This window comes from Maylandia zebra, linkage group LG5 (assembly GCF_041146795.1).
Source record: "Maylandia zebra isolate NMK-2024a linkage group LG5, Mzebra_GT3a, whole genome shotgun sequence".
Lineage (NCBI taxonomy): Eukaryota > Metazoa > Chordata > Actinopteri > Cichliformes > Cichlidae > Maylandia > Maylandia zebra.
In genome coordinates this window covers 38343732-38356812 of record NC_135171.1, presented here as the reverse complement: position 1 = coordinate 38356812, position 13081 = coordinate 38343732, and the positions used below count along the sequence as shown (strand labels likewise).

Here is a 13081-nt window from a genome sequence, read left to right as displayed (position 1 = left end):
AAACGTCAGGCCATCTGCGCTTCAAATGTTGACGCTGAATTGGAGGTGGACCTTTCATAATGATTCTATAAATCCACATTTTAATGGCTCCAAAAGAAGAAATCCGGGGTTAGGTTATAACATTGTCGAAAACATTTGAATCCCACAGATATTTTACGGGATTAACAGACAGTACATGCAAGAAAATCCCCAATCATCTTCAACTGAGGAGTGGCCATAAATTCATCAAGTAGCTGCAAGAGAATGGTGGACAGTTATACAAAAAGGATATCACAAGGTTATTTCTGCTGAAGGGGCAATACTGAAGCACTGTGTTCTGACACTATAGATACTTACTCTTTGGATTTTAGGAGGATGCATCTTGTGTCCCTTGATATATCGGTTTCGAATAGTTACATATTGTGTAATATGTCATGTGTACATATATCATGTACATATGATATACATACTACATATACATGTGTGTGTGTGTGTGTTTTAAAATGTGTATTTTTTGAAAAGATATGCATTTCAGAAGAAGTCATTTTAAATATGAATGAATGTTTTGGAAAATGTTTGACTAAAACATGCACAGCTACCAAGGAGGCGTATAATCCCTAAAGTACTTAATCTAGTGGCCTCTCCGGATTGCTGATTTGACTGAAACATACTGATGGTATAACGCCACGTCCTTCTTACTGGTAGTTCAGCGTGCTATGTGAAACATTTTAGACTTATCTGAAACTTATCCAGGTATTAAATAGGAAACCTGAGACGATTTTGAGGCATGCATTTTCCTCTGCTTCAGTGTTTACGACTGTGTGGTGGTGTGTAGAGTATTTCTGACGTCCTGCGAAAGCGTTGACCAGCCAGCTTTCCAGTTGGATCAATAGCTCAATCAATCAGCTGGACTGCTGGTTGCTTTTGTTTGTTCAGCGCAGAACGACTCTCACATGGTTTCTTCCCCTTGTTATGTTTCTGCTTCTCAAGTTTAAGTATTGTTTATTTGCATGAATGAGTAACATCCAGCTCACACTCCTTCTGTCTCTTTCATTCTCGTTGCTTTCAGTGCACGGGCAAAATGCTGGCTAAATGATGGATGGGAGGGTCAGCAGGGGTTCAGTGAGTGGAGGAAGGATAATTGCCTGCATGGGATTAACTGTGTTTTGTATGGTCTGTGCATGGATGAATGATAAAGACAGCCTCTGTTTGATTTTCTGCAGGAGCTGCTAGTATGTGTCCATTTTTTTAATACACGGAAAAAGGTTATGCCTCTTAATTTTTATTGTACGTTGTATGTTTAAGGCTTATCAGATGTGTGGCTCTGAACATCGAGTGAGCTGGTGATGTTGTTGATGTAGACAAACTCTTACTTCAGGACCACGGTGAGTCTCTCCTGCTCTCTTTCCCTCTCTCTGGCTGTTTCGCATGCATGCACAAATTGTATACTTTCCACTCCTTCAACTCACTTTGACTTGCATGCACACAGAGTCTGAGTTAAAGTGGAAACACTCAAGCAAAGGCAGACAGACAAATGCAGCATTCACTGAGTTTTTCTCCCTCCTCACTTATTTTCATCTATTTTTATTTCGTTCCTAAATTCCTTCATATTTGGTTGTTGATACCGCGTCATAATCCCTGAGCCCTCAGTCCCTGGCACAAACCACTCGTGCCTCTCAACAGCCTTGACAGGGTGCCTGTGTCTGTCTCTGACACCATATGGTCTTCACTGTTTTGTTTGGGCGAATGACGCCAGTGCCCGCTCTGCTGCTATGTGACCTGCAAATAGACACTCTGGTCTTATTTTCTTTTTGTAGATGCTGACGTGAGATCTTAAATATTTTTATTTTGCTATTGGTGAAAAAATTCTGAAATTCTACTGAGATTGTAACCCTTTTTTGGATTATTTCAGTAAATAGCCGATGTGAATAATACACAGTGACGGTAATTAAAATGTTGAGTCATGGAATTATAAAGAATTTGCTGAGATACTTTGTCTCCACTTTGAAAACTGTCTTAGCTGTCGCCCTTTGGGAGAGTCATACTGAAATCCAGATTAATACAACCAAGGACTTTAACCCTGCAGTAGCAGCCTAATTTGCACACAGTATAATAAACCATGCAGGCTCTGTTGTAGCAGCGTGTGGATAGTCTAATCTGCTTTTCCTTTACTTTATTTTTTGATGTCTTCTTATCAGTTAGTAATTTCAAAGAGTAAAGACAGGAAAAGGCAAACAGGTGTGCAGAAGCGTCATTAAAGCTCTTCCTGTTTGTGTGTGGAGAAGAGCACATCCTGGACCCTCTATATGATTACTGTTTGTTTTTATCTTCTTTTTTACGCCAAGGGTAAGTTGTAATTTTGGCTTATGTAAATAGCAAATTACACATTACCGAAGCCGTGCAGCAAGATTGTTAAGCCTAAAAACAACTACCACTCTCTGCTTAGTTTTGTGTAACTGCAGTGCAACTCATCAGCACTTGCATGAAATGTAGCAGTTGTTTGGCCGTTAGATTTTACAAACTGTAACTAAAACTCCCAGTGATATGGCAAGTCAGAAAAACAAATGGCAAGATGGAAAGGATATGACCCAAACTGTGGTTGAACCTTGCTGCGTGCATGCTGTTTCCTGTTTGCTTGCTTGCCTTGTGCCTCTGACTTCTGCCTCTGTCCCTCCTGAACTTAGCTGCACTTTTAAATAGTGCAGCTAAGTTTTGGGGGGGTTTTAACTTCAGAGCCACCAAGGTTATGACTCTATTTGTTGTTAGAAAAACTTTTTAGTACACTATCATTTCCTGTAACAAACTCCCAGGTGTATTTTTAGATGAAATTACTGCATTACCAGTCAGAATACATTCTAGCATCAGTGTTTGCTTTTTCTAGCAAAGACGTCTATGAACACCAGACAATTAAAAAAGATTTATAAACGCAGTCATATTTCTAAATATTTCTCCACTGCCCACTTTATTAGGTACATCTTTCTAGTATCAGGTTGGATCCCCTTTTGTCCTTAAAACTGTCTCACTTGTGGCACAGATTCAACAAGGTGCAAACATTCCTCTGAGATCTTGGTCCATATCAATGCGATAGCATCACACAGTTGCTGCAGATTTGTCATCAAAATTACTCAGGTAGACTGTGGTGTTTAAACAATGACTGGTTGGTATTAGGGGCCCCAATATCCCCCACACTATCACACTACCACCAACAGCCTAAACCACTGGTACAATCAGGAAAGCCAACATGATTTGTAGCCTCAGTTTCCTCTTGTTAACCTACATCCAGTGTGGTCTTCTGCTGCTGTATCCCATCTGCTTCTAACTTCAATATTTTGTGTATTCTGAAAGATCTCTTCTACATACTTTGGTTGCAGTCAGCAGGTGTTTGAGCTATTGTTGCCTTCTTATATGCTTAAAGCAGTCTGGACATCCTCCGTTGGCATCAACAAAGTATTGTCACCTAGAGAACTGTAGCTCACTGGGTATTTTCTATTTTCCTAACCATTTTCTGTAAACACTAGAGATGGTCTCAATAAATCAGCAGTTTCTGAAACACTCGGATCAGCCCATCTTCCACGCTCAAAGTCCTTTAAATCACTTCCTGATCCTCCGTCATCCTCATTTAAAATTTAAGGAGGTCATCTTTACCATGTGTGTATGCTTAAATGCATTTTGCTGCCATGTTATTGGCTTATCATATATTTCAGTTGAACAGGCGTACCTAAAGAAGTGGTCGGTGAGTGAATATTAACAACAGCTATGATTTATTTTTCAGCTTGTGTATACAGTAAAACTCTATTTTTCAGCAATTCTCATCTCTTGTATTGCACTTTTCATAAAATGCTTCATATAGTAAAAGAATATTAATTTGAAGGCGTGCAAAATAGTTTTATGTGATAATCAATGCGTAATAGCTACTTCGCAATTTAAATTGCTTCCCATTTTTCTAATGTGCAAAAGGGACGTTAGCCGATGTCTCTTTAGTTATTCTATTCATAACGTGGTATGGCTTTTATTCAGATTCATTACATTTTGATGAAATGCTCCTGTGTGCCTTCCAGTGCACTTCCTGCTAGTGTTAGCCAGACTGTCTTCCAGGCAGGCAGTTCTTCCACCCATATGCTGTTACAGACGGGTTTTACTGCAATTCTCTATAGCCGTGGGGGGTTACATATTCTTTCCCGTGCTTTAATAACAGTCGGATTATCAAGGTTCAGCCAGCTATCCCTGGCCGCCCTCACATCAGCTCACAGCTCTGTTAAGCTTCTTCCATTCCTCTACTACTCTGGTTTTATTATTTTCTCACCTAGCTCTAACAATGTGGTCTTGTTGTATCATTTGGCTTATCCCCAGCTTCCAGACCTTTTCCTTTCTCTTGTCTTGTCCAGCATCCCTGGACTCTCCCATCCTCAGTGACGTGAGGTACAGCAGGTCTGACTGTTGCTACGTAGCTCGGGATGTTCCCCTTCTGTTCATGCTCGTGTGTTTGCAGATTTGCTTGTAGGGATGGTGGGTGTATTTACTGTCAGTGTGTGAGGCTGTATTTCTATGTGTCTGGCAGAAAGTTAGATGTTCTCTTATGTAAGCGGGTCTTGGCTGCATAAAGCAAGGGTTTAGCTTAGGGATGCTGGCTCAGGTGGAGAGATGGAGACAGATGCTATTTTAGGTATACTGCGCTCCTTACATCTTCCATACGCATGAGCTATTCACTCACATGGGTCTCTTCTAACAGGATGAAAGGACAATAGAAAAGTGGTGCACTGTGGTTGTGTACAAATATCAGCACTTCATCCTCCTGCTTGTCTACTAAATATAGCAAAATAGGAAGTGGGAAAGAAAAGTTTATTTTATTCATTTGTGAATGTTATTGCAGTGATCCATGCCGTCACTGAGCTATTTTTGTGCAGTTGGTGGATTATTAAAAGCCAGTTGTTAGTAAATAAAAAAAATGCAATAAATGCCTAAAGATCAAAATAAAGTCTTGCTTAATGTAAGGACCAATGCAAATTCCAAAATGTAAAAATATAAATTTTACATTGATGCAAAACAGAAAAGACAATTGGATGAGATGACTTGAAAGAGAAATTTCACAAAGAGAAAAACCCTGCCAACTCTAAAATAGAGATATTTTTTATAGCTTGGTGATTTTCAACAGCTTAATGCAGACTTCCATTTTTAGCTCTGAAAGGATTCAGATTCGCTCTCTTTGAACCTGCACAGCACCAGGTGACATTTCTACATTGTTCTCTCACAGCTGTGGTAATCTCTCCCTCTCTCTCACACTGTGTTTGTCTGTCCATGTGCCTGTTTCAGAGCATGGCAAAGTCCTGGCTCCTGTCTTGCCTACCCTGCACTGTCCCAACTCAAATCACAGATCAGCATACTTCCAGCAAAGCTTGCTGAACAGGACTGTGGGAAAGCCATGCTCTCTGGTTCTTGGCGGCGCTCTTTTGGTCATCAGCAGCCTGCTGCAGGATCTGTAGTGAACAGCAGGGGGATGACGGTGTGTGGAGTCCCCAGTGGTACAGTGGTCCTCGAGGCCCAGTATGACTACAGCTACCGTGGAGCAGACGGACGGCAGGTTTGCATACGGGAAGGTGAACGCTTCATTCTCCTGAAGAAGACGAACGCTGATTGGTGGCAGGTGAGAATTTTTTTTTTTCATTTTCTCTGTCTTTTGCGTCAGTGGACTCATAAATGTCATGAAAACAAAAACATGTATAAATAGAGCAACATACTGTAGGTTTCTGAGAAGGATAAATTCATATTTTACTAGAAGCCTTAGAAGATGTTGCAGGGCTAAAAAAGGATGTCAACACATAAGTGACAAAGACTTCCTTCCTTTACAGTAGAAAGAAACATGTTTACAGCCCGATACAGAAACAGATTGGGTCTCTCACTTATATGGTCCTATAGAACACATTTGCATGAGGTTATTTTGTTACAACTCATTCTTTCAAACTTTAGTAAGCCTTAACATTAGGGTGTCTTGATGCATACGCAATCATCCAGGTAGGTAAATCCCAAAAGGTTGATTCTGTTCATCTGGATGTAGCATTTTCAGTGGGAGAAACGTTTCGTCACTCATCCAGGTGACTTCTTCAGTCTCAGCTGACTGCAGGTTTCCCCAAGCCTGTAAAGATTAAACATATTTAGCATTAATTAGCATACATGTCTGTCTCTAGTGATGCACCTTAACCATGAACTGATGCATACACTTTAATGGAAAAGTGTGTGATAGACGCGCTGGACCACTGTGTGGATATCATGCATTGGCTGCCTTAAATGTGAAACGGACACGCATGCTTACGTTACAGTACCATCAGGGAGAGATTATATATTTAAATCCAACAAGTCGCTCGTGACCAAGGTGGGTATGAAGGACATTCCAGGCTCCTTTTATGCTAGAAACGATTAAACTAGATGTCTGATAAAATATGACATCCACACAGTGGACCAGTTTTTCAGTTACACTCTTTGCTGTGATATCCTGTGATATCGGATTGAATGACAACACTCTAGCCAATGTTGAAACTTTAGAAACCAGTGGGGGGCATCATAGTCCTATGTCCATCTTTCATATACATAACAATAATATTTTTACAGTAAAAACAAATTTTAATGAGTAACTTTACATTGTGGGCACCGTGTATCTAGAACTGCCTCAAAATAAACTGCCTGTAGGTTAAATTCAATCCTGACTTCTGTCCAAATTGTGAAATTTGTTTAGTTTAAGAAATAGCAACAATGGCAGGCCTGTCCTATATTGTACAACTACAATAGATTTACATGTAAAACGTTGCACCACAGTCTAGCGACTTTTCTCCTTTTAGCTATTTTGTGCCTTTATGTCTCCTTTCTCCTCCATCTTCCTGTCTGTGACCTAGAAATCAGTCTTGGTATGCCGTGTTGAAGGATGTCTCTGTTCGTAAAATGAACCCAGAAGCGTGAGGGCCGAGGAGAAAGGAGGCCTGCCAGAGGAGCTATGGCGGAGGATACAACTTTAGTGTTTTTACCTTTTGTGCATAAAAAGATACAGTTGATGATGGGCTACAAAATACGGCTCATTTGTATTCACGCTTTAGTTATTTAAGGTGCTTAACTCCAAGATCAAAGTTGTGTCCGTGTGTGTGTTTCTTAAAAAAGGTATGCTTTGTCACATTGGGTTACATTGTGAATTTAAAAGTAGCTCTAAATATTTAAATGGTCATCTGTTGCATAAAATACAGCAGTAGACTGGAACACAACAGTGAGCCGACGATGAATGAACGATGTACACATGTATTTAACTGACACCACGATGACTTCAAAGCACGGATGAAAACGCACACTCAACACAGAAAAGCCCCAGCCGGCCACATGATTCAAACCGAGAACCTCCTCTCTATGAGGCAAGAGTACTCACAACTGTAACGCACATCCGGTCACATCAAAGGAAAAAATACTGCACACTGGCTATTCAGATGTAACTCTTACACTGGAAAAACTACTCAGTTATTGTTCACTTTAGCCACTGAGCTCATTAAATGATGTGGGCTGAGAAAAAGGATGTTATTTTTTTAAAAAGGAAGTTGCGGGTATACTCGTTGCATGTGCTTGATGTCAAAATGAGCTGTATCATTAAACATTTCCGCAACCCCTTCAGCCTTCAGCTGTTTGTTGCCGCTTGGTTGGACTGAAAGCATTTATGTAGCAGAAAAGAGAGAAAGCCTTTGGAATTCTGTTTGTTCTCTGACAGGTGCGGAGGATCGGGGCAGCCAGTAAAGCAAAGCCGCTGTATGTTCCTGCCACGTATGTGACCGAGGTACCTATCGCGCCCATGCCCTCCCCTCAGCGGCTGACTGCAACTGCCTCACTGAACACCAACTTTAGGATACTGCCGCGAGTGTCACTGTCTCCCAGCGCAACCGGAGCTACAAATAATGAACAGCGCCAAGGTAAAGTGCAAGTTAAAGTATGTCAGAGGCAGTTACTAAAATTACCTGTGGTTGAGGCTTTTTAGTTACAAAGCTGGCTGTGTCGCTTTTGCACTTACAGACAAATAAGTTTAGAACAAATGTGGAAGTATTCGTTTTTTTCATCTTCTCCTGCAGTGAACAAACTCCTCTATCACTCCATGGAAAACCTCAACTCCAACAGTGTCTTCCAAGGTCTGAAAAACAACACCAGCGTGGATAGAGGTCACTTCCCAACTTTGCCCCTTTCTGGATTCACCTTTGCTTCCAACTCACCCACCTCCTCATCAGGCCACCTTATGGTCCCTGGGTCTCAAGCTACTTCCACAGCAGAAACAGCACCTACAAATTCCAGGGTAGTTCCCACAATCACCCGGAGCCAGAGCTCAAACAACCTGCCTGAAAACCTGATGGAGAATCCGTATGATGAGGTGGGCGGTGGCTTCAGCAGTCGCACAAACCACAGGATTCCCAAGAAGTCTTGTAGCCAATGGGACGTAGCAGGAGCTTCAGGCAAGAACAACCATCTGCAGGTAGGTCGAGTCAAAAAACCCAACAAAAAAGAAAAGGCGAAGACTTTTGCAGCACTGTATTTGCGACTAGTTTGTCTGCTATGATTTCTGTTGTGCTGTATTTTAGGAAGCTCTTTGAAAAATTCACTTTTTTTACACTTAGTGACAGTTTCATAAATCCTGGCAGCAAAGATGGTAATATCAATAATATAGACAGGGGTGCACATAAGTGGTCCGCAGGTGTGCATTCGCTGTCAAAATAAAAGACGCGCACCAGATAAGAAGTTGCAACGCGCATTTGCGTACATAAGATTTTCTGGAGGAGGACAAAAGTTTTTTGAACTCTTAAAGATGTCGAAGAAGCAAGCTCCTTTAAGCAATTACTTTGGTGTTCCTCCACCTCCAAAGAAATGTCAGAAGGAGTCCGAACCGCAAAAGAAGCTCGTATTCTCAGAAAAGTGGTTGCAGGAGGTGAGCTGGCTTCAAACAAATGATGAACACACAGAGATGTGGTGCAGAATGTGCCATGAAAATCCCACTCTAGCGGACAAAAACAGTGCTTTTTATATGGACGCAAACGCGCGTTGCAACGTCTTATCTGGTGCGCGTCTTTTATTTTGACAGCGAATGCGCACCTGCGGCCCACCTAAGTGCACCCCTGAATATAGATGTAAACATTAGTTTTTTGCTCTTGTGGTGTTGAAAGGAAATGATTTTTTCTCTCATCTTTCTGTCACCAAGTTTGACTGTATTAGTATATATTAGTAGTTTTTGGCCTTTGCTGTAGTTTTGTTTAGATTTATTTGACTGGGGTTTTTTAGACACTTTGGCCCTGTGAGAGTGATACACAGTGGACAAGCACAGGAAAGCAAAGATCACAACCCTGTAATGATATCATAGGTCAGCGGTCCCCAACCTTTTTTGCGCCACAGACCGGTTTATGCCCGACAATATTTTCACGGACCGGCCTTTAAGGTGTCGCAGATAAATACAACAAAATAAAACCAGTACCGGTACCGAAAAAATGAAGATTTATTCATAACACACGTGAAAAGACCCAGGAAAACTGAGTTAACGATAAAAACGATAACAAAATAACCCTGAAAACCATACATTTCACACCTGAGCCTCAACTCTCGTGGCCCGGTACCAAACGACTCACGGACCGGTACCGGTCCGAGGCCCGGGGTCATAGGTGACATTTGGTACTCATCTACTCAGACTTCTGAACCTCTACTCAAGTTTTTTTTTAAATGATGAATGCTTCTTACAATGCCCACTGTCGATCCTGTTATAGCTGAACAATTAGATGCCCCTCTTAGGCTGGATGAAATTGTGCATGCAATCAAGACCATGCACAATGGTAAGGCACCAGGACCTGACGGGTTTTCAGTTGAATTTTTAAAAACTTTTATAGACAAGTTAGCCCCACTACTTCTTTCAGTGTATAATGAATCTTTTGAACGTGGTCTATTGCCCCCTACATTGTCTCAAGCACTAATTACTGTTCTCTTAAAGAAGGGTAAGGATCCTACGTCTTGCACCTCATATAGGCCTATTTCACTGCTGAATGTTGATGTTAAAGTCTTGGCTAAAATTTTAGCAATTCGCCTTGAAAAGGTTCTTCCTACTATTATTTCAGATGAACAGAATGGCTTTATTAAAGGCCGCCAGCTGTTCTTTAATGTCCGCACGCTTTTGAATGTCATTCTTTCCCAACACTCAACCACTAATCCAGAAGTAGTTATCTCACTTGATGCTGAGAAAGCTTTCGATCGTGTAGAGTGGAGCTTTCTCTTTGCGGTCTTGCAAAGATTTGGTTTCAAGGACAGATTCATTTCATGGATTCGACTGTTGTACAGGGCACCCCAAGCCAGTGTCTATACAAATGGTGTTTCCTCTGGCTACTTCTCATTGTCACGCGGGACGAGACAGGGTTGCCCCCTGTCCCCCCTACTTTTTGCTATTGTAATTGAACCCCTATCTGTAGCTTTGAAGGCCCTTCCTCATTTTCGTGGTATTTCCCGGTCAGGCCTTGACGTAAAATTGTCTTTATATGCAGATGACCTGCTTCTATATGTTTCTGATCCCTTATCTAGCATACCATCGATTGTGTCTCTACTAAACAAGTTCGGCTCTCTGTCAGGTTACAAAATAAATCTTCTTAAAAGTGAATGTTTCCCCATAAATTCTTTGAGTCTTACACTTAAACAATCTGACATTCCTTTTAGACTTAGCCCTGCCGGCTTTAAGTATTTGGGAGTTAACGTGACTCGTACTTTGTCTTCTCTATACTCTTCCAATTTCTCCCCTTTAATGACTCAAATTCAATCAGATTTTCAGAGATGGAAATCGCTACCTTTGTCCCTAATTGGTCGGATCAATGCTGTAAAGATGAACATTTTGCCTCGATTGTTATTTCTGTTTCAGAGTATTCCTATATTTTTACCTAAAGCTTTTTTCAAAAAGTTAGACCAGCTAGTTACATCGTTTTTGTGGGGAGGGAAACACCCCAGGGTGAGGAAATCATTATTACAGAGACTGACATTTGATGGTGGTCTTGCCTTGCCTAACTTTTTATTTTACTATTGGTCCTCTCATGTTCACAAATTGACCCATTGGCTTGAATCTCAAGACCTGCTGTGGTGCAAACTGGAACGCCTGTCGTGCACTTCCTCATCCTTAGAAGCTTTATTATTCTCTCCACTACCACTTAAGCCTTCTCATTTCACCCAAAATCCCGTGGTACAGTCTAGTCTAAGGGTCTGGTCACAATTCAAGAGTCATTTTAAGTACATCTCTGCGTCAGTACACATGCCCATCACGCAGAACCATCTGTTTACTCCTGGCCTCATTGATGGTACCTATGTACAGTGGAAGCGTCATGGTATTAATACATTTAAGGATCTCTATAAAGATGGCACTTTCTTAACTTTTTTAGCCCTGTGTTCAGAAACAAATCTTCCGGCTACCAATCTATTCCGTTATTTTCAGGCACGGCATTGCACTTCTGCTCTCTTCCCCTCCTACCCTCTTCTCCCAAATGTCCAACCGTGGGAGGAATTCTTATCCCTTAAACCCAATAAGAAGTCAATTATATCTTTAATATATAAACAACTTATGGATTTAAATGTCCATTCCGTTGCTAAAATTAGGGGGGCTTGGGAGCAGGAGTTAGGAATAATTTTTTCGGATCAGCAATGGGAGAAAGCAGTATCCAATGTCCGTTATAGTACGTCCTGTGCCAGGTTACAACTCATCCAGTTCAAGGTGTTGTACAGGGTTTACTATTCAAAGTCTCGTCTGTCTGAGATTTACCCACAAGTGATGGATCAGTGTGAGAGATGTCATGCCACCCCATGTGACCTAGGCCATATGTTCTTTCTGTGCCCAAGACTCCATGGCTTCTGGAGTCAGTATTCAGTTATTCTTTCCAAAGCTCTTGGGACCCAAATCTGCACGGACCCTTTTCTAGCTGTTTTTGGGCTTCCAGTCAACACTGGTCTAACCGACCCTACACACTTCAAAATATTAGCCTTTACATCACTTTTGGCTAGACGTTGCATCTTACTCCTTTGGAAATCTTCAAAGCCACCTTCAGTTTCTTTTTGGTTTAGAGATGTGATGTCATCTCTTAAATTGCAAAAGATAGGCCTTGTGGCGAAGGGCAAATACAGAGAATTTTATTCTATCTGGGGCCCCTTCGTGGACTATTGCAAGTCATTAAACGCTCTACCAGCTGATTAATATCATGTCTCTTCCCCCCCCCCCTTTTTTTTTTTTTTTTTTCCCCCTTTTGGGGTTTGTGTTTGTTTTGGGTTTCTTATTAGGTTTTGTTTTGTTTGTTTACTTAAGCGTGTGTGTAGGTGTGCCTGTGTGTGTGTTATTGTGTCTGTTCATGTAAGAAAAACTAAAAAATATGTGAGGGGAACAGATTGTGTTGTCATTGTAAACTACTGTACACTTGTCTCTCAATAAAAATATAAAAAAAAAAAAAAAAAAAAAGATGAATGCTTGTTTAAAAAAAATCACGTATTTAACTTTGACAGACATTTAATTTCCACAGCACTGTACGTTTCTGAAAAGCAGTCCACATGACGTTTGTATAAGTTTGCCAAAAAGAAGGTCGAGGCAACAAAACGGATAAATCAAGCACTCTGTCAGCAAACAGTTAAACTTAAAGGCAGCAGTTCTTTAAATCTGATAGCCCACAGCTAGCTGTTGGACAGTTGTCACTTATCATCCTCATACTTCTGGATTAAACAGTGAAGGTAAATGATGGAAAATGACATGCAACTCAGATTGAATGAAGTGATGTAATTTTAAACTCCTGTCATTGGCAAAGTCTTTAATCTCATGCAAAGGTCATATCTCCGTTTAATTGGTGATTCTAAATGGGTCATAGGTAAATGTGCGCGCGACTGGTTTTCTGTCTGTCTTGGCCCTGCAACAGGCTGCCAACCTGTCTAGGGTGTACCCTACCTATCCCTGGGATAGGATCCAGCTATTGCTGTGACTAATCAAGTAAAATTGGAATAAATCAAACACAACAATATAAAAGATTAAAAGACAAATTGTAAGATTTATAGCTGCGTCTGCTACATTCTTTCCATCAATGTTAAAGACAGCTGGATAAAG

At 41.0% G+C, this 13081-nt stretch overlaps 1 protein-coding gene across 5 annotated transcripts in view; it reads left to right on the top strand.

Annotated features, from left to right (window-relative positions):
- The window catches only part of arhgap9 (Rho GTPase activating protein 9), a 48367-nt gene that overhangs the window by 6924 nt on the left and 28362 nt on the right, over positions 1-13081 (top strand). For 4 of the 5 annotated variants that reach the window (XM_004547687.3, XM_004547685.3, XM_004547688.3 and 1 more), the window contains exons 2-4: positions 5290-5620; positions 7715-7913; positions 8070-8464. In XM_004547687.3, the coding sequence (XP_004547744.2) occupies positions 5399-5620; positions 7715-7913; positions 8070-8464 (816 nt within the window). In that variant the 5' untranslated portion in view covers positions 5290-5398. Of the gene's footprint in view, positions 1-1284; positions 1365-5289; positions 5621-7714; positions 7914-8069; positions 8465-13081 lie in introns of all 5 variants that reach the window. The other variant, XM_004547686.3, reaches the window with a different exon arrangement.